The sequence below is a fragment of the Aspergillus homomorphus genome, assembly GCF_003184865.1.
Source record: "Aspergillus homomorphus CBS 101889 unplaced genomic scaffold BO97scaffold_8, whole genome shotgun sequence".
Classification (NCBI taxonomy): domain Eukaryota; kingdom Fungi; phylum Ascomycota; class Eurotiomycetes; order Eurotiales; family Aspergillaceae; genus Aspergillus; species Aspergillus homomorphus.
Window position 1 is genome coordinate 210028 of NW_020291894.1, and position 23830 is coordinate 233857.

Consider the following 23830-nt stretch of genomic DNA (forward strand, 5'->3'; position numbering starts at 1 on the left):
CGCGGTTCTGGTCACCTTTCCTTACGGTCGCAAAGCCACACATCGAGGAGGGGCCCTATTGACATCATCGGAAAAATAGCAGTAGGGCTACTCGGGCAATTTACGGAGTGGAAGAAGAGCCATAGTCTTAGTAGCAAAAACGTCGTTGGCTATTTCGTCATCTCATACCAATGAAGAAAAAAAAAATATTCGCTTCCTTTCCAACTTGTCTCTCTCTTCTTTCGCCTCTCCGATAAGGCCGTTCAAACTAACCTCTCGTTCGACTTTGCGCCAATTAGTCACACTATGAGTCGCGATCAATATAGTATACGATAGACTGAGCGTAAAGGCTCATTGATGCTGATTGTGATAAGCGCATTCGTTTATGCCTTCATTCTTCATATCTGTATGTCGCAACGCGCATCTCCGCGAGTAATCCTTCTCAAGTTTAGGCAACCTCCTTGATCTTGGCCTCCTTGTCCTCGCCGGCCTCTTCAAGCTCGGGCATGTCCTCATCCTGGTTATTGCATTAGAAGATGTACGCAGAAATTCTTGTAGGGTCAGATTGAGCTTACCTCCTCGTCTCCCTCTCCTGCTTCGAAGCCTCCGCCGTTCATACCAGGGAGGCCACCAAGCTTAGAGAAGTCAATGTTGCCAAGGCCGCCACCACCAGCCATATCTCCTGCGTCCATACCGCCGAAGCCGTTCGCGTAGTCATCCTCAGGGGCCTCGTCCTGCTCGTCCTCATCGACCCACTGGATGCAAGTCAGCCTTGTCAGCTTTTCAATTGACGGGGCACGAATGGGACCACTATACCTTATCGAAGTCGGTCTTGAGGAAGTGGACCTTCTGGGTCGTCTTCAACAGACGGGGCCAGTACTCCTCCTTCAGCTCCTTCTTGCGCAGCACCAGCTCGACCTCACGGTCACTGTGGTTCGTCTTCGAGTGCTCAGGGTCGATCTCGGCGAAAAGATCGAGCGAGACTTGGTATTTTACGCCCTTTTTGGACTCGCCGCTGAAAGTGACGTTGTTGGAGGTAATCTGGAGCGAAGCATCACTGCGAGCGACATCGGGAGCCTTGATGCTCACGTAGAGGTAGTTGCGCTCGGGCTCAGTAGTCGAGGAGCGCTGGGCCCATGTAACTGGAAAGAGCAGAAATCATCAGCATTTGGTCAAGTCGGAGATGAGAAGCTATTGGAGAATTGAAAGGCCGTAGAGTTGGTATCAAGTCACGCTCAAGCCGGGGCGTTTTATGACGACTGGCCACCATGCGAGTCACAAAAACCAAGAGCGGGGAAAGGTAGAAATGAGGAACGGGTCGGAAGAAACACATACCTTCGGGGTGAACCTGGGGAAGAGACATTATCAAAGTGATAGGTAGATTAGAGAAGCGTAAGATTGAGATGTAGAAGACAAATCGATCGGATTAGGAAGGTTGAGAAAGTGAGGTGGATTGGATCTCTAGGTAGGAAGCAGAGCAGCAGCAACAGTTTAGCAGCAGCAGCAGCAGCAGCAGCAGGTGAAACCCAGTCCGGCTACCTCTAAAGCTGAGCGATCGGCTGGAAGTGGTGCTAGAAAGTACTGGAACTCTCCCGCCCGCACAGAGTTTGTTCAATTTGCAGCCCCTCCATAAGTAATTACCACACTTCGCTGTCAACCAGCAGATCAACGAACACTGCACCAGGTGTCACAGACCGTATTCAGCTATTGACCCGATATGGAGCATACCAAGTTCTTCAATAGACCGTCGATACACGAGGCATGTGAGATAGTTCCTCTTACCAAGTTCTGCACGCGCAAAACTAGGTTATGGCTTGTGCCTTGATGATTGATCCTGAGGACAAGAGTAGGCTACTAGATTGCCATCACTCACCTTGAGCCGTCTCGGTAGGACGGCGACCTACAATTTCTTCCCGCCTCTAGTATAAGAGATGCTATATCATGAAACTAATAGATAACCACTTAGCGGGCATGAAAGTTAGATGAGTTCACATTCAGTAGCACATGTAGATAGGGTGATCTGCTTCAGGGCGGTGACGCTTTTTAGCGACGTCACCGCATTTGGAGATGAGTCAGCTGGATTTCGCCCGACTCTCCAGCCGGGCTTGACTGAGTGCGGTAGCGCCAGGCACACTACTTGCAGCAATGTGAACGACAACAGGTTTCGGCCGGTCAGAAACTACTTGATGATCTGCTGCTATGACTGCTGAGTTGACGACTCATTCTCTGAATTGACTTTTCTATCTCCTGTAGCCGTACAAGAGGAGGCTCATCCGAGACTCCATCAATACCCCGCCCTGTTGCCAAGGTCTCCGGATAAGCCTTCGAGTTCCTCCTGATAGACGCTTGTCCACGCTTCCCTGTACCCACGAAGCCTCAACCATACCTTCAGTCTACCGCACACCTAGAAGGAATTGATTAGCAGTTGAACTGCCCAGAGTCACTCAACATGGAGACCCTCAAGGCGGTTTTCTTTGGTCCCGATCCCCAAGCACAGGTATTGTCACACGCAGGCATTTAAACTCGTCCAGTTCCTGACCTTGGTTCTTAATTGTAGATGCGGAAATGCAATCAGCTCATCCGTGCCAATACTCGCCAGTTGGATCGTGATATTTCCCAACTCAAGAACCTAGAAAGCAAAACACGACAGCACATCGTGAGTGCATCTCGACGAGCTCAGCGAAATCCGTCCCAAGCGAAGCAGGCCAATATGGAAGCCAAGACTTTTGCGCGAGAACTTGTTCGGATTCGCAAGCAATCGACTCGTCTACACACCAGCCGAGCTCAGCTGCAGAGCGTTCACATGCAGGTCAACGAAGCGTTTTCGGTGCGCAAGATTCAAGGGAGCCTCAAGAAGTCGACGGGGATCATGAAGGATGTCAATACTCTGGTCCGTATGCCGGAACTGACGGCTACGATGCGACAACTGTCGACCGAGTTAGTACGGGCTGGGATCATTGAGGAAATGGTTGATGATGCGATCCCGAATAATGAATTGCTCGAAGACGAGGAGGATGAAGCGGAGGAGGAAGTCGATAAAGTCTTGCAGGAGATTCTCCAGGGCAAATTATCCCAGGTGGAAGGTGTCAGGCCCGAAAAGCCTCTGGAAGAAGCCCCGGAGCCCGAAGACGAGCTCGAGGACCAAGAAGCAACGCTTGCACAGATGAGGGGGAGACTGGAGGCCTTGAAGAGCTGAAGAAAAGGCATGCGGACACACTAATGACTTAAAGAAGGTCTAATGCATGCGCTTCATCATGTTGTCTATTTTCATTCATACAGTCTTAGATGGCGTTCAATTGGATAGGGCGTGGCAGGGAGGGTGTTTTGATCCGTTTCTGCTTTGAATATTTTGTTCTTGGGCAGGCCCTGGCTTCTAGTGCTTCTACTACACTGCGTTACCTTTACCATATCGGCAGTTCTGTGTCTTATTCGACCGTGCGTTGTTTATGAATGCGACTATTTCCAATGTCACCATACATTACCAGTATGGTCGGGTCGTTGCGCCTGTTATCCTGGTGTTTGTTTGGGCAGCGGCAACCTTGGCATAATCTAACATTAACATTGATCATAATCCGCGTATTATCTTGCTTTTCGGAGGGACTGACGATAGATACTCATAGTGAATAGCACAATGTAAACATCAATTCACCTCGACAACCCCCCATATACGTCAATTTTTCACTTCTGCAGTCCAGAATTCAATGCAATCATGATCCTGATGTGGATATGATGATGCCTTAACTTTCCCAATGCGGGTAGCTCGAAAAGGCCTGATCGGGACTAGGGTGACTCAGCCTCTCCCCTCCGCCCTTCCAAGTTGCTTATCTTCTCCATCCTCCCGTTTCCCTTCCTTCATCCAACCTCATCCGCATCGCTTCTATCACCATCCTGCATCGCTGCCTTCTCCTTCGCGTGGTGTAACTTCGTCTCCCGCTAATTCTCTTATTACTTTCTCTTGTCCAGCTCGTATCCCAGCTTCTGGACCAGCTTTACCCAGAACAATCGCCTTCGCATCTGAAAAAGTCGCGAAACTCAGTGGCGTAACACTCGCGACTTGCGAAAGCTTTCCATCAATCTCTCATCTCTTGCTCGACTACCTCAACTTCTACAATCATGTCTGGCAAATTGGACAAGTCTCTTGACGAGATTCTCGTCAGCCGTCGTCAGGGTGCCCGTCGTCGCGATCGTCGTTCGGCGCCCAAGGCTGCAACTGCTTCTGTTCCCATCGGAGGCGTGAAGAAGACCACCAAGACTGCCAAGCCTTCCGGCAAGGTCGTTCCAAATGGTCACCCTGTCTCGCGTGAAAGCAAAATTATGGTCAGCGGCTTGGTATGTTCGATCCAATGTATTTCTTCTGCATGAGACCAAGAGCTAACTTTCCTCTCCAGCCTGCCGATGTGAACGAGGCCAATATCAAGGTATGTTGATTGAAAGGCCTTTGCCTTGGGTTTCTATCGCCATGTTTCTTTCCCGAAACGTTCGATGCGCAACGGCTTCACTCGCGTTTCGATCCTTGCCACCTCCATGCATACCTCATCGTCGTGGTGGATTGTGGACATCAGCACAGGCAGCAGTCTCCTTTGAGGCTTTCGGCCGCGCAAACAAGTTCTCTCGCGCTTCGAAAGTCTGCCAAAGTCGAGTTCTGCCACAGTCTTGCGAATGGCGCATCAAAGCCAGAGCGGAGCCCTCGGTGACCCGCTTGGATTCTTTCAATGCCGCAGACTGTGCTATGGATGGCCACTCAAGCATGTCTCCGTATTTTTTGCTCGCTTGGTCAAGCCCGAATTATTCCTCTAGTCAGGATTGTCGGGCATCAGCGAGCGCATCGGCATGCCAGCAGTAAACCCAACCTAACGCCTCGAGCGCGAGTTGCGGTCGGACATCATATTATACCACATGTTTGTCGGATGATGCTATCGTGTTTAGCTGGGGCACGATGCATCTCCTTTCGGGCATCGTGAGATTATCTATGCCTTGCATTTCTCGGGCTGGACTGTTAAGGAGGGTATCTGGGGGTTCTGAGTACACGTTCGCTGCTTGTCGTGACAATTGCAACCTATGTGTCGGTGTGGGACACGCGTGCTTGGTGGATGTCCTGTCAACCCATTGAGGAGCCTCTTGCCGGGCGTCTGATGACTACAAAATTGCGTGAGGGTGGAATGAGTGGGGGGACAAGACGTTCAGGATCTTCTTGGTTGCAGATCTACTGGGAAAATATGACCGGCCGCTTGCAATACCTTACTCTGGTGCAGGGAATTTGGAGGGATTACCCGTGCTGACAACTAACTGCCGCGATGTGCTCGCTGATGCTCCTTGATGTCGCTCTGAGGCCGTTATATGCATCTTTCGAAATTGCGTTCATGCCGATACTTTGCCGGTTTCTGCAACTGAACTTCTTGATTCGGTATACTAATTCGATCTGCTGGTGCTTTAGGAATATTTCACCAAGTCTGCAGGTCCCGTGAAGCGAGTTATGCTCACTTACAACCAGAACGGCACTAGCCGTGGCATTGCATCTATCGTCTTCAGCAAACCCGACACAGCTGCCAAGGCTGCCAAGGAGTTGAATGGCCTTCTTGTCGATGGGAGACCCATGAAGGTCAGTTTTACTGTCCTCTCCATCTCGAACTTGTGACGCTAACGGCTACTAGATCGAGGTTGTCGTTGATGCCTCTCATGCTCCCAACGTTCCTGCTCCCAAGCCTCTTGGTGACCGTGTTGTGTAAGTAGCGATGTCTGTCTTTACTTGGTCGCAACTAACTTTGTCAAGCTCCACCAAACCCAAGCCCAAGCCTGCTACTGCCAATAAGGCCGCCACTAATGGCCAAGGACGTGGCCGCCGTGGCGCTCGTAAGACCGGCCGTACTCTCAACCGCCCTAAGCCCAAGACCGTGGAGGAGCTTGATGCCGAGATGGTCGATTACTTCGCTACCAACGAAAACTCTGGCCCTGCCGATGGCAACGCTCAGGCGAACGGAGCTCCTCAGCAGCAACAGGCTGCAGCTGGTGAGGATCTCGGCATGGCTGAAATCTCTGTAAGTCCCCTCTTTCCCTCAATTCTGCCAGAATCCACAAACTCATGTTTCTTCGTCTCAGTAAACGATCCACGATGCACTCTTCACTGAGAAACGTGAAGTCACTTTCAAATCCTTCGAAGGGTCTGGGTTTTCTTGCCTACCACCTGGCCACTCTTTACGCACTCGGGGTCTGCCGGTTGGATTCGAGTTGAATTCTCCTTATTTTTTACCTTTTCCTCCCCTCTTGCATTTCGGAATGTGTTTACTGCTCTTTGCTTTTGCTCCACCTTTTCTCTTATTTCTGTGGCTCTTTTAATGCGTTAGGAACTACCGGTGGTGGGAAGATTGGGTTTGTTATCTGTATCTAATAAAGAAGCTTGTGGTCAATGCATCTCTCAGCAAGCTATGATTCCCTGTACACTTACAGTATTTGTACGGACAGTTTCTTGGTACAGACAATCTCTTCGGACTTTGGCGTCAGTGTATCATTCTAGGATTTCTCAATAAGTAAGCTGCAAGAAAGCGAAGGACGTCAGAATCAGTTGTATTCCAGCCACACGTACCACGCGTAATGCATTATTTCCTCGAGTTAACCACTCATAGTACAATATATATTCGAAATTCACACACCACGTCTTCCAGAAACCAATCCTACTTAACTATGTATGCATTGCCACTCACCGCACCACTGCTAACAAAGCGAAGACAACAAGACAACTCTCAACTCCACGTCCCATTCGCAGGCCCGAAATACCCTGCAGCCGGCATCTCCTTCCACGGCACGCCGTCCCCATCCGCCGTGTTGAGGTAGACAGTGTTGCCCCACCAATCAGGAAACACGGCGCCGGGGTAGGAGATGCAGAAGAAAATGAAGATGCCGCTGAGGGCGAGGCCGGTGTCGAGGGCGGCGGCGAGGATATAATTATATTTGGTCCACCAGGCGAAGAAGCGACGTTTGATGAGGTGGTTGAAGATGAAGTTGACAAGGGCCCAGCTGGAGTAGTTGATTCCCGTTGCTGTGACGGTTAAAATTTGGGGTTAGTATGTAGGGAACAGGGAAGGAGGCGCGTGAGAAAGTGGCTCACCTGGAGGGACGTTGTAGGTGCCGACGAAGATGAGGGGCCAGTTGACGAGCTTCCAGAAGCGATTGCGGGTGTACTTGTACAGGAGGTAGGTGACCAGCGGGGCGATAGCGCCGATCCAGAAGAAATGCAGTAGGGAGGAGTAGATCTTGCCGACAGAGTATAGGCGGCGCGGGCCGACGAGGCCCCAGATCACTGAGGAGGAGTAGACGGTGCGGCCGTTGGGGCAGGTGAATCCGTCGGCTTGATCGGAGGAGCAGATCTCCGTAATGTTGCCGAGCATCCAGATAGTGACGCCTGCCTGGGTCAGGGCTCCGAGAATGGTGGCCAGCCCTTGCGCCATGAATAGGGTACGTGGCGGGACCTTTAGGTAGTGGCCTAGTTTCATGTCCATGGCGAAGTAGACACCTTGGCCCACCACATCCGTGCTCAAAATTTTGAAGAGCATGTTGGCCAGGGGCTTACCCTCGAACATATAGCCGCCGATGAATTCGGCGAGGACGTTCAGCTGATTGGCGTCCACGTTGGTAATGCCTTGGATGATACCGCAGGGGATCATGTAGATGGCGGGGATAATGAGAGCAAGGAAGACGCCGTACACAGGGAGTTTGGTATGGTAGACTTCAACTACCGCAATCGCAATGGCTGTGATCACCACGATGATGGCTGCGTACCAATACCAAGGAGTCTTCTTATAGTTCTTCATCAGTCTGGCATGGATGTCCAGCTTGCTCTTTCCTTTAAGGGCGGCCCAAATCTCTTTGCTGTGCCAGACTCCGATGTGAGTCAGGACGGCGGTGATGGATGCAAAGGATAATCCGTAGACAAAGGCGTACGTGGCTGGGAGGTATGGAGGGGAGTAGTTCTTGTATTCCTCGACATCAAGGGTGTTCTGTGAGCTGATAACGCGAGTAGTATTGTACTCTGCACCTGTTCGGTCGTAGACGTCCGCCGTCATTAGGGGAAGGTAAGCTGTATACCATGTGTTAGAGTAATAGATGCCCGGCACCACTATCCAGAAGAAGAGTGCGAATCCTGCAAAGACGTTGATTGCAGCCCATGATGGGGAAAGCAGCGGGTTGGTATTGTACGCGACCTGGCTCCAGTCGAAGGTAATGGGGCTTAGGCCCAACCCTGTCTGCATGCCAAATAGTTGATTTACAATCTTGTTGCGAGGAGCAATCCAGCAGACCCAGGTGAAGTATGAGAGTGCCGTGAACATCAGTCCTGGGAAAAAGTACCATACGAAGCCAGCTGCAGTGACGTAGAGGAAGAATCGAAGTCGGGAAATCATCCAGCCATTCGCAACACTATTTGCCCGCGAATGGAGTGTCTCGAGCATCGCGCAATTCGATAGGACCTGTGGCCACACGATTCGTGCAGGCTCCACCAGCCACGGAGCAGCGAGTCCAGCCACGCCGAGTCCCAGTAGCTGTGCGCAAAGGACCACTAGAACTGAGAATCCCGCTGACAGACCGAAGTTATAGAACTGGGAGCTAGAGGCTTGGATAATGTTGGTAGAGTCCGCACTCCCGTAACCAAAGGAAACGTTGCTCATGATGACGATCAATGCATGCTCCTTGATATTGAACTGCCGGTCTGGGTTGAGGGAAAAGCTCCCCAATGGCCCGAGGCTTATAGACTGCATGGGCAAGACCTTGGCCAAGAAGACACCACAGGGATAAGCCAGCAGCTCCGCGACCAAGGACACTATATGTACCGAAGGATACCGTAGCGAGAAGAACTGATTGATGCCGGAGCCCACCATGGTGAAGATGAAGCCAAGCAGCCACATCCGGAATGTGCTAACGGGCATGCTCGGGTCATCTGTTTCAGGTACGACGGCGCGCACTGTTTGATGTTCATGTTAGGAAGTTCCAACCTGCGAGCCAAAAGAGTTAATCACGAACCCTCAGTGAAAGGCGAGTGCTCCGAGTCATAGTCATAGACTGCCTTGTCTGCCGAGCCATCCTCCTCCATTGCATATACATCATCTAGGCGCCCTTGCTCTACTTCAACATCTTCAGTGGCGTAGGGCGACTTAGAAGTTTGCTCTATAGGCTTTTCTGAAGTCATCTTGGAGAATGAACGGCGTGGCCAGTTTCTTGACACCGAGGGGTGAAAGACGACGAAAGGCAGCAGCCATGGCAGGCCACAGACAAGATTCGGCGCTCTTAAAGATACTTCAACCATAGTCGTCTTGGCTTGCTTCTTATCGCCACATCTGGTGACACTCCCAGGTTGACTAGTGTCTAGCTTTGGGCTTAAGCGACCGATAAGCATGGGTGTATGTAGTCTATCTTGGTGTTCAGATAACAGCCGTGCTAGCCCTATGCTCAGAGATAGGAGGTGGCGTTGGGCTGATTAACGGGTTCTGAGCATCGAACAAACATTGTGAAACAGTCCAGGATACGCTGAGCAAAGACTTTGAAGTAAGCTCTAGACCCAGCAGAACTGGGCTGTGATAAAGAGGGGGAATCACAAAGCATCATGTGGTGAAACGAAAGAGATATAGACAAGACAGTGAGTGGAAGACGGGAAGAACGTGCAGGCTGAGGATAACAACCAGGCTACGCGGGAGGACAGACTCAATCGGGTAAGAAGGCGGGACAACAACAGCCATAGGAAAGAGACTTATGTCTCCTCACTTACCTATCTCTAAGTCCTATCACACCTATCACACCTTTCTATTAGATTGCAACAAATGGCATGGTACTCTTAGTCACTCTGCTTATCCTAGGAAAGAAGACACCGCCCGCATTGAAAGATCCACGATTAACATAGTAAGAGAACATTTCCTGCTTTCTACAGGTCCGTGGCCCAAGCTAATCCAGTCTGCTAATCCAGATCTTCCAGAGTAACATTGAAAAGGCCCAAGTATCACCAGAATTTCTCCCATCCCGAAATCCAATAGAGGCTCAGAGACGACAGGACAAAAAACCGCGCCAATCACCTTCTAGATACCCTTCTGAGAGAGTCAGATCATCGGTCTTGAAGACGGCCACTGAGCGGCAAGCCTGGACGTTTGCTGAGCAGGGATCCGATAGCGTTGTAAAAGAGAGGATAACGCCTCATGCACGGGAGGACCTGCGTAGAAGACACGAATAGGGCCATGGCGACCTCGCAGGTCCTGGAAGCCCTCAATGTACATACTACCTGGATACAACTGCGAGCTGTTAGCCAAAGCCATATTGTCATTATAGGTGGGCCGCAATCGCACATACCTCTCGTAGCCCACTCACTCTGTCGGCAATCCACAACAGAGTCATCTCCTCGAGAACAGGGAAGTCGCGCATCAAGCTGTCCAGTATGGTCTCCCAGAGCTCGTCGTCAAGGCAGATAACTTTGAGGCTTAGGATACGCAAACTCGCGCAGTTCTCGAGAAGGACCTTGTAGAGATCATGACCGGAGATGCCCAATGCGTTCGATAGTTTGAGTTCCTCCAATTTCACGAGACTACTCCCTGACCCCAGCTGCTGCATCACAGTTGGAGCTCCAGAACCTGCAGCAAAATCCAGCTCGAGCTTCTTCAAATTGGATGCCTGAGACGCGAAGTTGCAGACGAAATTGGCGAGAGCATCATTTTTGATATACGCAAGTATTGCAAGTTCCGTGAGAGTCGACAAAGTTATGCTCAAGCGGGCATCGTCGAAATGACGTGAGCTGAAATTCTTGGAGCTGATGATACCTGGCAACTGCTCCTTCGGATCAGAGTGGGAGCAGGTGAATGACTTGACCGGCCTTGCCATGCACGACATGAGATTCAGTAAGACTACTATCGCATCACTGGGACTGATACAATCTTTCCAAGCCCCCTCCTCCGGCTCTTCGGACAAAGAGACGTGGAATGACTGACAATTGGGGAACTTTTCCAGAAGTGCCCTCAATCTCAGGAAGCCTTCTGAAGTAAGGAGCCAGATGAGATACCGGTTCGACCAGAAATCGCGTATCCATGAGAAACCGTAGCCCAGATAGCAACCAGAAGAGCCGCAGATATAAAGCCTCTTAACATGGTGATTGTATCCACAGGCATTTGCAAGCTCTGCCATAGCAGACATATTTGCTTTTGAGAGGTCGGTCCGAAGGGTATGGAGGCCGATGCGACCGAACTGATATTTGCTCGTGGATCGAAGGGCGGAACACGTTAAACGCAACATGCATAAATCATGCCTTTCTAAGAAGGACGCAATGAGATCGATCATTTCTGCTGGAAGATCGCATAGTTGGCTCGTCTGGTTATGTTTATGCTCGGACGAGCAGGAGATATCGCGCTCTTTCTTTCGGGCAACTGTTGGAAAGTCTTCAGCTATGGAAGAACATATCCTCTTTGGAGGGGACTGACTTACGCTTGCCTTTCAGAGGCAGGATGAGCTTAGCCAAAGGCATCGTCTGGTCCGTTAAAGCGAATAGGTCACGGTCGATAAAACAAGATGGATTGGTCGATGGAGAAATGAAACCCGTGGTGGTCTGAACTATGCCGGTCACAACAGCACATTCGAGAAGAAGTCCCGGTAGAGAACAAGCAAAAGTAGATATGGAAATCAATTTGTTGTCAGAAGCTAATCAGGTATCGAATTTGTAGACGACCAGCATGCCCCTCGAACAAGCAAGTCCTATTCGAACGGACGGGATCGGTAAAGGAAAGAGTTGTGATGAGGCTGGAAGATATAAGCAAGATGGAAGTGCGAGCGAGGAGGAAATCCATCAGGCAAGTATATGAGTGAATGAGATCACGCCAGCATGAGCCAACGCATGTTAATTACCGCTGAATAAGTTGCCTAGTAGTGAATAGGCTTACGCAGTTCGATTTTACTGCAAGAGGTGTAGGAGGATCAAAGCTTCAGTCCCGCTGAAAAATGCATCAATTCCTTTTCCCATATGCTACTTTACTATTTTACTTGCTGGCTGGCAAGCCAGGCTTCATGAGCCTTCTTCTGACGTTCCCAGTCCTTCCTCAACTTCTTACCCCGACTCTTGGCGAGGGGCTCGCCAGCAGCATCCTTGGTTGGCATGCCATCCTCGTCCCAAGCGCTGAACTCGCTCGTCTTGAACATCTCAAGGTGGCTGAGCTTTCCCTTATCAAGCTTCTCCTGAGCGAGTCGCTCCTTCTTCTCTTTCTCTTGCTGCTTCTGCAGGGCCCTTCGAGCCTGTTCTTCACGGGCTTGCAACATGTCCTTGGTGACAGGGCGGACGAGAGCTGGCTTGTTCTCGCGGTCCTCAAGGTAGATACCTAGATTGAAAAGGTCTGCATCGCGCAAACGATCGCAAAGTGAAAGAATCTCCTTCGCAGAACTCTTCGAATCTTCGAGGCTCAACGAAGAGAGCTGTGCGCAGAAATCATCCAGCACCTGAGAGTAAGGCTTGGCTGCCTCGGTGACGTCCGCGGTTTTCGGTGCCGCTCCATCAATGATTTCCTTGACTTTGTCTGATGTGATCTGGGTTCCGGACATTGCAGCCTGACGCAGTGAGTCACGCATGGCAGATAGAGGATACAAGTATTGCTTGGCCACTTCGGGGATATCGGTACCCTCCCAGCCAATTTCACATTTGTCTGCAGGAGTGGCCCCGTTCAGACCGAAAATAGTCACAATCCGTGTTACCCACTTGGCAGTTGATTCGATAGCCTGGGGCTCAAGGGTATGAATGTCGAGCGAGTTCAAAGTGGTGATCAGCTCAGAGATAGCAGCCATAACTTTGGGAGTGTCAAAAGAGTCGCAGAAGTGCTCATCGACCTTGTCTTGAGTAGACTTGAGGGCCTGTGTCAAGGTCTCGGTCGACGCCGCATCGGTGGTGGAAGTCTGGTATGTGGAAGGATCCTTGACCTTAACGAAGAAATTGTTGACTTTCTCTTCCCATGAAGAGGCGCTCTTAACCAGCTCATCCGTGATTTCGACACCGTCGCGCCAGCCGCCCAGGAGGAATACAATTCTCAGACTGCGAGCAGTGTAATCACCGCGCTTAAGCGCATCACTGATGGTGGTGAAGTTCTTCAAGGACTTGGACATCTTTGAGCCTGCAATAGACAGATGGCCCATGTGCAGGAAGTAGTTGACCCACTGGTGCTTGTGCTCGTGCCAGTAGGCTTCACTCTGAGCAAGCTCGTTATCATGGTGGGGAAATGCAAGGTCAATACCACCCGAGTGGATATCGATTTGGCTTCCCAGGCAACTTGACGCCATAGCAGAGCACTCGATGTGCCATCCGGGTCTTCCTTGACCCCACTTGCTGGACCAACTAGGCTCGCCAGGTCGGGACGACTTCCAGAGAGCGAAATCATCGGGGGACTTCTTCTCAGTTGCCCGAGACAAAGCACCCTCGCCGTCCCTTTGCAAAGGTTGGTTGTTTCTGTTCCAAGGCTCGAGGCGAGCATAGTGGTTGCCAGCCTCTTCGAACGCTTTGATGTCGAAGTAGACCGAGCCATCAGAAGCCACATATCCAAACTGATTCGCAACGATCTTTTCGACAAAGTCGGCAATTTGTGGGCCATACTCGGTGACTCTTGTGATCTCATCGGGGTCGAGAACGTTCAGATCTCTCATATCGCGCATGAAGTGGTCTTCGTATTTCTTCGTGAGCTTCGTAAAAATTTCATAAGCATCGCCGGGAATCGTTGATCCTTCGGTCATATCAAGGTAGTAGCAGAATACATCCTTCGTGGCATCATAGAAAGCCTGGCTGGAAGTTTCGGGCTTCTTTGCAGCCTCCGCGATTGCGGAAGATGACACCGTCGCAGTTTTAACATGCATCTTGATTTTAGTCTCCGCATCACCGGGCTTCTTGTCTGCCTCCAAGGAGCCACCCTTGAGAACTACCCCATAGGCCTTGTCGGCCTCCGCAAGAAAGTCTTCGGGCTTCGTGTCGGGGTTGATCAAAGGAAGGTTCTTCTTGATGTAGGCGCTATATGCCGACCGGGCTGTCTCGAGGACTTCGGGGGTAACATTGGGGTGTTCCGTGATGTATTTGTTGAACAGATGTTGTTGTCTACCGCGGAGGATGATCTGTATTCATCAATCAATTCAGCCCTCGGAGTCTGTTTGCGAACACGGTGGCTCATACCTTGTCGTCGACATCTGTAATGTTCATAACAAACTGAACGTCATACTTGAAGTAGTCCTTGAGAATACGTCGTAGGATATCGGTGCTGACATAGTTTCGAGCGTGGCCGAGATGCGCATCGTCGTAGACAGTCGGGCCGCAAGCATACCACTTGACTTTACGTCCTTCGGGATCCAAGGGCACGAAAGGGGTCTTGGATCTGGTCAAAGAGTTCCATACTTTGAGAGGAGGAAGACGGGAATCGGCTCGCGCGGGCGGCTGCTGCCAGGGAGGCTGTTGGCGACTTTCCATCCTGAACGACCGACTGAAACGCCGTGCGAAAAACTGGGGATTAACGAGGGGTATTCGTGATGGTGGCATAATTGCTGGAAGATTTTAGCACGTCGCTGGATTATGCGCTCCAATCCCTCTCACCGCCGACCACCCCGCTCTACGCTAGGCCGGAATGGGGGCTTGACTCATCAAGGCACGCTTGCCTGATCGAGTAAGAGACATGTGACTGAACTCTTGAATAGTCAACAGTCAACAATGACTCAAGATATCACACGCATGGGTCTGAAGAGGCATCTTATCATGGACCAAGCTTGCAAGAAAGTGTGATCAGTAAAGATACAGGACAGGTGTCGTTTCTGTACCACCCAGCCTGAATACTGCAACAACCCACATACCAATCACATTCGTCCATTCTGGAAGCGTCGTCGATGCTGCCGTCAGGGAGGATTCGGGAGTATCAGAATCGAAGACATCCTCACCAGATACAGACATCATAAATACCCAGCATACATTCTGCACGGGTTGAAGGCCGAGAAGGATTTGAGCTCGGAAAGGGAGGGTTGGCTGGCAAGGCTGAGCACTGTCCAGCGGGCACCATCAATGTTACACTTGAGTCGGAAACAAAATCATTGTCTGCTAGGCATTAACGACGATGCAGACGCAAAGATATGCACGTCAGAAATATAGCATGTTTCAGTCGTGATGTGGGCACCAATGGTTTTGAGCTACCTGAGACATGCTTCTGTTGACCGGTGCCAGCGACACGGTCAGCACTCTTCCCAGTCACAGTGAGAGGTTGCAAGCAGCTTTTCCCATCACTTCCAGCTTCGCGCGAGTACCAATAATTGTCTCTGTGTGATTCAAATTGGCAGATTATCGTTGTGGTCAATCCTCGACTGGTTTCGTATTTCGACCTCGGTGGACGCTACTGTATAATTATTGCCAGATGACTCTTGAAGCTGAACACCAGAGAACCACCTATCAAAATGATACTGAGGTAAGTAAATAGTGCCGCCAGAGGACTTTTCTAACAGGTCTATACCACCGACTGCACGGAGACATCTGGAAGAAAGGTTTACGCATTGTTCCACGCTGGCCGTAAGAGAAATCTCATAGGGACATTCAAGCTCGAAGAATGTATCAATAACTCTTTTCGACGCTTGAAGACGCTGTCTGCGCAGCCTTGTTGCTTATTTGTCTGAAAGTGTCTACCAAGCAAGCCAATAGTGTGTCTAAGTCGCTTTGTCGCTTCATCTTGAGGCGAAGTTATTTCAAGTGAAGCAGATATTAGGTGAGGGTGAGCAGAGCAGAGGCTGTTATGAAAAGCAACTACCCAAGTCCCGGCGCTAGGTACGTATAAGCCCAGAGCTGCGCGCAATGCCTCCACGCTTCAGCATTCAGAAAGGAGAAACGCCATAATCACCAATGACCTTGCCAGCATCAGCATCTCTCTCGCCTTTGACCACAGTCGCCACTCTCCGTACCCCCTTCGACGGCTCCGCCGCATTCCTCATCCGTAATGACTCAGGGTCTCTTGTCAGATTCGTGGCACACAACCCCGGATCGGCCCCAAACACCTTGAAACCCTCTTCTTTTAGCCTCACCCAATATAGCACCATCATCATATTCAGGGCGGCCTTGCCCGTGCGGTACTCGATCCCTCGAGGACTGTAATACGGTGACTCAGGATCTGCAGCGTGGGTAATCGATCCCGTGCTCGAACTGACAAAAATGAGTCGCTTCTCCAACGACTGCCGCAGCAGATCCAAAAAAGCCTCTGTGGTGCTGAGTGCGCCAATCAGATTCACATCCAAGACCTTCCGGTAGGATTCGCGAGACGGCGGCTCATCCAGGATGGCGATACCAGCATTGTTAACCAAAACATTAAGTCGACCGTACTCTGCTTGAACATACGCGGCAGCCGCATCCACGGACTTGTCATTTGTTACATCAATTTAAAGGGTGGAAACTGTGCCCTTGATTTCGGGAAGTGCACGGAGGACGCGGGCCGACTCTTCACCTCTGGCTGGGTCGCGGGAGCCTAGAAAGACGTGGTATTCATGGCTCGCGAGGAGGAGTCCTTGGCTGTCTCGAATCCCACACCTTGATTTGCCCCTGTGCTTGCTCCTGAATGAGAGTTGGCTCGATGGACGTAAAGCTGGCCATACCTGTGATCAGCACCAACTTGGATGCAGTGGCCATGTCTGCGCGAACTCAAACTCAAACCTCGTTGCTTGTTTCGGTCGTTGCGTGGACTGACAGTTGTCTCGTGCTTGGTTTGACATTGCAACAAACGGATATACCGTTCCAGTTGGCCATCTAGACAAGGTTGTCCGGATATAGAGGAATTAACTCCGTTGGTATTTCATTCTTGAGACTTCCTCTACTAAATCCGACTGACTCCGCTTAGAGCAGTACAATGAGCATGAGCAGGCCAGAGGGTACCACTTTTAGATCAGCTATCCTTTATTTCAAGACCAGCATACATGTCCTTCACCAAGTGCGACCGGTGTCATAGTTGGATCGTGGTGACCGCAGCTACTCTATCGCGATCGTCCACGAGCTTGCTGGCCGTCGAACAGCTGCCGACTCCTCATTCATATAAGCAAGAAGATAGCCCGAACCATAGTGCATCTATCAGTACAGCTCCAGCTTCGACCAGTTCGGGTTAATCATTTCGCCATTCTCCCTCAGGCTGTAGTAACAAGCTATACCATTTCATGCCTTGTCTACATTCCTTTAACTCATAACATTATCACAGATCATTATCCGTACATCACCACCATCAATATAGGAGAATCCCTCATCATCGTATACTCAAACTATGACGTATAAAGCCACCGCCCTGCACAAGGTACGGTACATGCGACCAAACAATCCAGCATCCAGACCATGGGCACAACGAGCACCAAACCAGGAAACGCACAACATCACGCAGCACAGCGCAAACAACGTCAACGGCGGTCAAGCAAGCCTCCGAAAAGCAGGCCACGCAACCGTCACCGCGATCGCCTCACAATCCCACTGTCGTAGCATAGCATCGCATCGCACCGCAATGTAAGCCAAACCAGTCAACCTACAGCACGCAGACCTCTAGATCCTATGCCCGACATTTTCCTTACATTGCTCAACGAGCCCCCTTACTCCCCGTCCCAAAATAGGTCCCGTACAGCTCATGGATCTATATCCCGTAGCCTATCATATCAGATAGAGTATCTATAGCCGTCGATGAGGCGACCGAGTCCCTCGCAAACGCCCGGCGCTAGATATTGAAAACAGGATTTCAGTCACTTCCCAACGCGAGCAATATCTACCTGCAATACAGATTGAAGATAGATAGATCTCCCTGCCGCACAGCGTCTCCTGCACAGGAGGACATGAATGAACTGGAACCTTTCCACATCTGCCGCCCGGGCGTAGACTATTCTTCCCAAACTAGAATATACAGGGAAATACTACCACCACCTTAAGGTAGGTAAGCACAGACCCAGCAATGGGCAGTTATCCTCGGATAACCTGCCTATGCGATGTCCAGCGAGGGTCTAGACCCAGCTCTTACAGGGGATATCAGTCCCAGATCGGAATATTCACCAACTAAGTTTATTTAACTACGTAAGTAGGGCTTAATAATGATGGCAGGCCACGTTTGTATCTGCCTATAACCAAGCTACCTGACTGTGCTCCGTCCACACCGCAGGTTTTGACACCCCCGCGTCACCACCACATCAAGACCCATTCCAATAAAGGCACGGGAAGACGTCGCGGATATCATTCACCGCCAGTTCTTACATTCATTTGATTTCATCTCCGCGAACGCCACCGGCTAAGAGAGAGTGATGTGGAAAGTCAAACGACAAAGGACTGAAACTCTGGATGAGTTCCGGCAGAGTTAACGTTAACCGGTCGAGCCGATTTCTCTTTCGCTGATGCCTGAGTTAAGATTCATGAGTCCAGGGAGGAATTACCCGATGGAAAACCTCTACCGTGAAATCTACCGGGGGGGGATGCAATCAAGGTTTACTGGGTTGTACCGTGGGCTTCTGGAAGGAAAACACTGGGTATATCCTGTCAGCTTAATTCGGATAGCAATATAGTTTAGGTAAACATGATGCGTGTTTATCCGGATATTTATCGGTTTCGGATATTGTCCGTTGCGTGATGGGCCGAGGTAATTTGCTTGCTACTTGCTTGCTACACTTTACGGTAGGTAGGCACTTCCATCCGATCCTTGTTTTTATGGGTTTGTCTCATTGGCGGGGAAAATCAGGCTGACCGTCGGATTACTCTGGCTGGTCAGTGGTAGAATATGTATTTTCACCAGTTTCATCACTCGCTCGTGGGCCCCCTCCGGGTAAAGCTTGGAGCAACGCCCCAAGTTCGGATTCAGAACCGTGCACTCTGGTTCAAGATTCCATACACGTGGTCGATCCGAGGAGCGGAGACTGCGCTTCTCCATAATTCGGATAAGTCGTGGAGTCGGTCTGCTTGCTCATGTTGACGTTTGTCATAGGGATCAGGAATACACTCCACAATCCTTCACGTCAGCCCTCCCATCCATCTCATTTCCCATCTTCCGTGCTAACCGATCAGTCAGTCACTCACTCAGTCTGTCGTTTTTGATTAACCGACAATAATTCTTCCCACTCATAGTTAGAATGGGTTAGTCAAGTGGCTTGGATTTGCATCCACCCTGAAGTCCAACCGGCAACCCGGTCCGGTTGCTGTATGGAAATATTCTGGAAGGTCGAGTGTGCCGTGCTTACTGTCGTGACTCGTGTCAGCACTCCGCAGTGATAACGATCCCCTCCTCTCCCCCACGCCAGCCGCGGGGTCAGTCAAGGGCCCGATAAGGCTATCCGGCTATACTCCCACTTCAGATAGATGTTGCACACCATCTCGTGTCTGTATGTCAGAGTTGGTTGCTTACTCCGATGCTTTATAATAGTTCAGTGCCGCCGTAATCTTCAATGATCAATCTTCATCGGGTGGGTTACATGCTTACATGTGTATATATAATGTGGTGGGATGAGGTTGCAATCGAGCCGCGCCGACCGTCAGCTACTACCTATAGCATAAAGAAAAGGGAAGCATCTCCCGCAGTGCTAGCTCTAACTCGAAGCTGGAGCCCCTATGTCACTGCCAGCGTTAGCAAGAATAAACAACCGCGGCACTGACAATAGCAACCACCCACCACATCATGGATAGTCCACCCTCGCCACCCCCAGACAAATCCAACAACACCTCTTAATCCGTTCAAGCCAACCCAATCCAATAATCCAACCCGTAAAAGCAAGTACGGTAGTAAATCTATCGCCACCCCCTCCACCTATAAACAAAACAACCGCCAACCATCCACGCCACCTCCGATCCTCCTACCTATGAGTAATAGTAGAAGTAAATAAACCGGCACTAACTCGCGACCCCAATAAGCCTTCACCCCAGCCTATCCCCCAAATTAGTTCCCACGGCTACATGATACTAACAAACTGCAGACCAAAACCAAGCCCAATGCTTATTCCGCCGACGGACATCCCAAACGCCGGAATAATTCCTTCCATCCCGGCTTGGTAAAATTCCACCTATCACCGGGCGAGGGGATCCTCTGTTTCGTCTATAGTCATCCCGGGCAGCTCGGCTAATATCTACTAAGTGCATTGATAAGCAGTAGACTATACTAGTACCCGGGACTTGGATTTATTGTTACAATTTGGGTGAGGGAGGGAGTGTATCGGAGATGGTTCGGGTTTTCGGCGGGGAGGATAAGTTTGAAAATATACTATGATTATTGGATTATATGCTATAGTATCATCTACCGAGTTGGGGTCGGTCTCGACTGAGGAGGATGTGATGACATAACTGCTCACTGTATAGACCGGGAAAAGAGGAGGGGTGCTGTGAGTGAGGCTCTGATGCGCATGAGGATGAGGCTGATGAGGCTCGGGTTGTGCCTCGGCGAATATCTCGAGGCCTACCTACATAGTAGAATAACACATTAATAATCCACAACCACCGGCAGGGATATTTCACAACCCTCGCCACTATTTCCTCCTGCCTACCCATATGATCGCGCTGGAAGGTTCTACAGTCAACTGAGCAGTCACTCACTCAGTTTAGTCCATCAGCTGGCCCGCACCGCCGCACGAGTTACCGGATTAGGAGACTCGTCGTGTCCCCGACTCGGATAGTTACACCGTCCAACCTACCCGAGTGTCTGCCCTCTTGTACATAAGCATAGTATACAATAAAGACTTGTTCAGCCGTGGGAGCCACAACCTACATACCTGGGGTTGGATGGTGTCCCTATTTGCCGTCTTCGGGCTCAGCCGCCCACCCCCGCCTTGCGTAAGCTTATCACTTTGGGGGACTTAGGATAGAAACAAAACCGACAAAAACAACTTCAAGGCCATGCTATACCGGGCTATGCTACACCAGTACGACAGCACCGGAGAGACCGAGCGCAAAGGGAGCACAGCATAACGTAAAACACGAGGTGCAGAGCAGGGTCTGAATTATTGACAACTCCCCGAGGAGCGTCACTCTCGACCAGAACTATGACGGATGGGTAAGCGTTGAGGTTTTGATGCAGGATATACAGTTCGCACAGTCGATAGTTCTATTGTTCTTCTGTATTGGAGACCGGCTGCTGTTGTTGGGGTGTACTGCACATACGTCGATCAGATCAGGTTTATGCTACTGCACGGTACATTTCCACGAAGGTATAAGAATAGTATATTTCTAGATACCTGTAAAAGGAACTGCAGCGTCGCAACGCCCTATACGCAATAGTACACTTCTCTTCTGCGCACCCGCAAGCCACAGGCATGCCAGACTCCCAGCCCCGGAAGCTGGGCCCTGCACACAATAAGACCGGGGGCCACATACCTCATCCTACTTGCTGGAAGGACTTTCGTCCGGGTATCAGAGGTTACAACGCGCATGCGCTCGGGCGGGCGGCTTGCCTCCCCCGTGGATATGTACTCGAAAAGAGTCGGATGAAGCAGATATGATATGTCTTGTGCGTACCAAAACAGAATCGCGCCACAATTCAATGATCGACCCCCCCGCGGAACCAGTCTCCGCAAACCCTCTTTAGTTTTTCTTGGGTCTGGGAAGGGTCGCGACCCAGGAATCTCTCCCTAACCCGTGTACCGGAATGGAGGATCCGCGGCGAGGGATAGAAGCCAATACCTTATTCCTGGGTCCGTTCGCCGCGGGCCCTCCTTTCCGGGTGCCCCGTTCGAGAAAGGTATCCAGTCGATCGACGTAGTAGGAGGCGGTATGTGCTGCGTGCTCCATCCCATGCTGGCCCAAAGACACTTCTGTGGGGTACCTACCTTCTGTCTCCCCCGGACAGAGCCGTGGCTATGGACTTTGTGGCTGGTGAAACCGCTGCTACTACTCCGTAGAGCACAGCAGAATATGATATGCGTTTGTCGTGAGGAGTCCCCGGTCGCCCCATAGACTGAGTGGGGTCCGATGTTCCCACCCCTGCCCCCAAATGTTCCATCCGCATTCTATGTGTCTTCCTCCCTGGAAACCCGATCGGGGATGTATGTACCTAGTGGGTTATTTGGGTGTGCAAAAGACCCGAGGTTTGTCAGGCAACGAGGGTCTGAAGAGATGCATCACTTTCCTCTCCCACCGGGTGTATCTGTGCACACGGGGTTCTCTAAAGATAACACACCATCAGTTCTGTATAGATTGGCAAGCACCATCCTTCCCAAATCCGCCCCAAATAACATGGCAACACCAGAGCCAATACTCGGGGAAGCGGTGAATCACCGCTTTTTCGAAGGGAGGGGTAAATTGAGGGAAGACAAACGACATTGTCAGTCAGTCCCTGCAGATGGGCGCCTACCGTTCCGCACCGCCTTTGCGGGATGGAGGGGGAGGGCAGTTGGGGTACCGGTATAGGGTACACGTCCCCGCGGTCGTAGACCCTGCTGGCGAGGAGGTACTCGATCCATCCCTCGTTGACCGGTCGGTACCTTTTTTCCACCGCTCATGCCCATGGCCTTGACTCATGTGGAGGGGTATCACAGATACCTACCGTACTTCACCACGTAAGCTTGTGAGGCATGCCTTGCATGAAGAGATGTGGATGGACGGACGGGGGGAAGGCGGGCGAGCTGCAGCTTGGTATCCGGGATGATGGGATGAGGAAACGATGAGCAGCCGCCGGCGCACCCCCTCCTCCCCGGCAGCGACCAATCGATTAATTTTAATGATGGATCGGACCGATTGGGGGGAAATCAGATTTGCTGTGAGCCTGTGACATACCGTAGTCTAATATTATTAAGTCGTCGAGGAGAATAGAGAGGGATGGTCTGGAATGTTGGGGCTTGCAGGAGGCGGATGTACCAGAGTGGAGTTGTATAATGTACTATGTGCTATGTGGCAGCAGCATTGCACTCCGTTCCGGAGTCTGGAGTACTTTGGCTCTGACTCGTACATGTACTGGAGGCCGATCGACAGAGTTAGGACTGGACCTAGAGATTAGGCAGCATGTCTGTGTGTGCACATGTACGTACATAATCTACATACAGTACTTAATGAGGTATGCATACCATTCCAATATTCCTTCGCTGAAGTAAGTGGCCGGTGGGCGTGTGTGCTGATACAGTGCTTACTACAGTACACAGGCGGAGAAAGCAGGAGTCGGTAAACCATTGGGGTTGGAATGTACAGTACATCCCGCCGAGGAATGGACAGCAGAAGTCGTCATCAAGCATCAACAAGCCAGCCATAGAGATAGATAGATGGCCTTCCTGCTCACCGAGTACCATCTTGTCATCGATCAGTGGACAAGACGTCAACTGATTCCAGTCAAATATCTCCCTTCCTCCTGCAGCAGCCACAGACGTTGCACTATACCTCTTTCCCCATCTTTTCAGGTTCCAAGCTCTTTTGACGTCAACCCCATCATCCCGACGATCCCAGCTTCAAAATGGGCAAAGGGAGAGCCCCCGGCCCCCTAGAAGCTGCACGCATCAGCCTGACTCCTCCCCAGCTTCTGGGATGGTATCTGGAGCCGATGTTCCGCGGGTCTACCCGTCGAAGGTGCAGTACTTTTCCGCGCGACGTTGATCAGTCTCAAAACACGAAGTCCCTATCCGGATGACCTGTAGCTGAGTACTTAGCTGGGGCATTGGAACTTAACCTTCCTCCTAGCATTGCCGTATTAGGAACGCGACGACGATCCCTGCACCCGACGTGCAAATGGATCGACTGAAGGGGCTCTCTCTCTCTCTCTCTCTCCCCCCCCTCCTTTCCGACCTGTGGGGCTAATCCGATGCGGCGGTTCGATTGCCGGGAAGGAGTTTCCGCCCATCCGCGGGTGCAAGAGATGATGGATGTTGCTCCCACCGGCTACTGTACTTGTGGTTTTGGAGTTATCCAGTCTCCGCCGGCGCCAGTAAGTAC

At 51.0% G+C, this 23830-nt stretch overlaps 7 protein-coding genes across 7 annotated transcripts; 2 read left to right on the forward strand and 5 right to left on the reverse strand.

Moving 5' to 3' along the window:
* Positions 1-124: 124 nt before the first annotated feature.
* On the reverse strand, positions 125-1507 carry wos2 (Hsp90 cochaperone SBA1). The gene is made up of 4 exons (XM_025692549.1): positions 1315-1507; positions 796-1121; positions 555-734; positions 125-496 (listed from the first exon to the last, which is right to left on the reverse strand). The coding sequence occupies exons 1-4, from the start codon at positions 1340-1342 to the stop codon at positions 428-430; spliced, it is 603 nt and encodes a 200-aa protein (XP_025553687.1). The 5' UTR covers positions 1343-1507; the 3' UTR covers positions 125-427.
* A 614-nt stretch (positions 1508-2121) lies between these two features.
* On the forward strand, positions 2122-3523 carry BO97DRAFT_476450 (ESCRT-III subunit protein VPS24). The gene is made up of 2 exons (XM_025700480.1): positions 2122-2476; positions 2537-3523. Exons 1-2 carry the CDS (start codon positions 2429-2431, stop codon positions 3173-3175), a joined length of 687 nt encoding a protein of 228 aa, XP_025553688.1. The 5' UTR covers positions 2122-2428; the 3' UTR covers positions 3176-3523.
* A 313-nt stretch (positions 3524-3836) lies between these two features.
* On the forward strand, positions 3837-6525 carry BO97DRAFT_386270 (putative RNA annealing protein Yra1). Its single transcript, XM_025693520.1, has 6 exons — positions 3837-4308; positions 4368-4397; positions 5414-5578; positions 5631-5701; positions 5750-6014; positions 6076-6525. The coding sequence occupies exons 1-6, from the start codon at positions 4093-4095 to the stop codon at positions 6076-6078; spliced, it is 750 nt and encodes a 249-aa protein (XP_025553689.1). The 5' UTR covers positions 3837-4092; the 3' UTR covers positions 6079-6525.
* A 53-nt stretch (positions 6526-6578) lies between these two features.
* On the reverse strand, positions 6579-9154 carry optD (small oligopeptide transporter, OPT family; the record flags this gene model as incomplete). Its single annotated transcript, XM_025698181.1, has 3 exons — positions 6579-7012; positions 7082-8929; positions 8989-9154. 3 exons carry the CDS (start codon positions 9152-9154, stop codon positions 6717-6719), a joined length of 2310 nt encoding a protein of 769 aa, XP_025553690.1. The 3' UTR covers positions 6579-6716.
* Positions 9155-9892: 738 nt separating this feature from the next.
* Positions 9893-11712, reverse strand: BO97DRAFT_465035 (uncharacterized protein). Its single transcript, XM_025699525.1, has 3 exons — positions 11425-11712; positions 10303-11366; positions 9893-10244 (listed from the first exon to the last, which is right to left on the reverse strand). The coding sequence occupies exons 1-3, from the start codon at positions 11462-11464 to the stop codon at positions 10056-10058; spliced, it is 1293 nt and encodes a 430-aa protein (XP_025553691.1). The 5' UTR covers positions 11465-11712; the 3' UTR covers positions 9893-10055.
* Positions 11713-11923: 211 nt separating this feature from the next.
* Positions 11924-14484, reverse strand: BO97DRAFT_468961 (cysteine--tRNA ligase). The gene is made up of 2 exons (XM_025699798.1): positions 14135-14484; positions 11924-14076 (listed from the first exon to the last, which is right to left on the reverse strand). The coding sequence occupies exons 1-2, from the start codon at positions 14423-14425 to the stop codon at positions 11968-11970; spliced, it is 2400 nt and encodes a 799-aa protein (XP_025553692.1). The 5' UTR covers positions 14426-14484; the 3' UTR covers positions 11924-11967.
* A 1320-nt stretch (positions 14485-15804) lies between these two features.
* On the reverse strand, positions 15805-16609 carry BO97DRAFT_432723 (NAD(P)-binding protein; the record flags this gene model as incomplete). Its single annotated transcript, XM_025697562.1, has 3 exons — positions 15805-16341; positions 16378-16487; positions 16576-16609. 3 exons carry the CDS (start codon positions 16607-16609, stop codon positions 15805-15807), a joined length of 681 nt encoding a protein of 226 aa, XP_025553693.1.
* Positions 16610-23830: the final 7221 nt, after the last annotated feature.

Coding starts and splice junctions, on each gene's coding strand:
- BO97DRAFT_386270 (XM_025693520.1), top strand. CDS start 4,093: ATGTCTGGCAAATTGGACAAGTCTCTTGACGAGATTCTCGTCAGCCGT. Junction 4,398..5,413: donor TGAACGAGGCCAATATCAAG/GTATGTTGATTG, acceptor CTGGTGCTTTAG/GAATATTTCACCAAGTCTGC. Junction 5,702..5,749: donor CCTCTTGGTGACCGTGTTGT/GTAAGTAGCGAT, acceptor AACTTTGTCAAG/CTCCACCAAACCCAAGCCCA.
- BO97DRAFT_465035 (XM_025699525.1), bottom strand. CDS start 11,464: ATGCCTTTGGCTAAGCTCATCCTGCCTCTGAAAGGCAAGC. Junction 11,367..11,424: donor CCTGCCTCTGAAAGGCAAGC/GTAAGTCAGTCC, acceptor ACTTTCCAACAG/TTGCCCGAAAGAAAGAGCGC. Junction 10,245..10,302: donor GAGTGAGTGGGCTACGAGAG/GTATGTGCGATT, acceptor AACAGCTCGCAG/TTGTATCCAGGTAGTATGTA.
- BO97DRAFT_476450 (XM_025700480.1), top strand. CDS start 2,429: ATGGAGACCCTCAAGGCGGTTTTCTTTGGTCCCGATCCCCAAGCACAG. Junction 2,477..2,536: donor GTCCCGATCCCCAAGCACAG/GTATTGTCACAC, acceptor TCTTAATTGTAG/ATGCGGAAATGCAATCAGCT.
- BO97DRAFT_468961 (XM_025699798.1), bottom strand. CDS start 14,425: ATGGAAAGTCGCCAACAGCCTCCCTGGCAGCAGCCGCCCGCGCGAGCC. Junction 14,077..14,134: donor TTACAGATGTCGACGACAAG/GTATGAGCCACC, acceptor TGATGAATACAG/ATCATCCTCCGCGGTAGACA.
- wos2 (XM_025692549.1), bottom strand. CDS start 1,342: ATGTCTCTTCCCCAGGTTCACCCCGAAG. Junction 1,122..1,314: donor TCCCCAGGTTCACCCCGAAG/GTATGTGTTTCT, acceptor TGCTCTTTCCAG/TTACATGGGCCCAGCGCTCC. Junction 735..795: donor TCAAGACCGACTTCGATAAG/GTATAGTGGTCC, acceptor ACTTGCATCCAG/TGGGTCGATGAGGACGAGCA.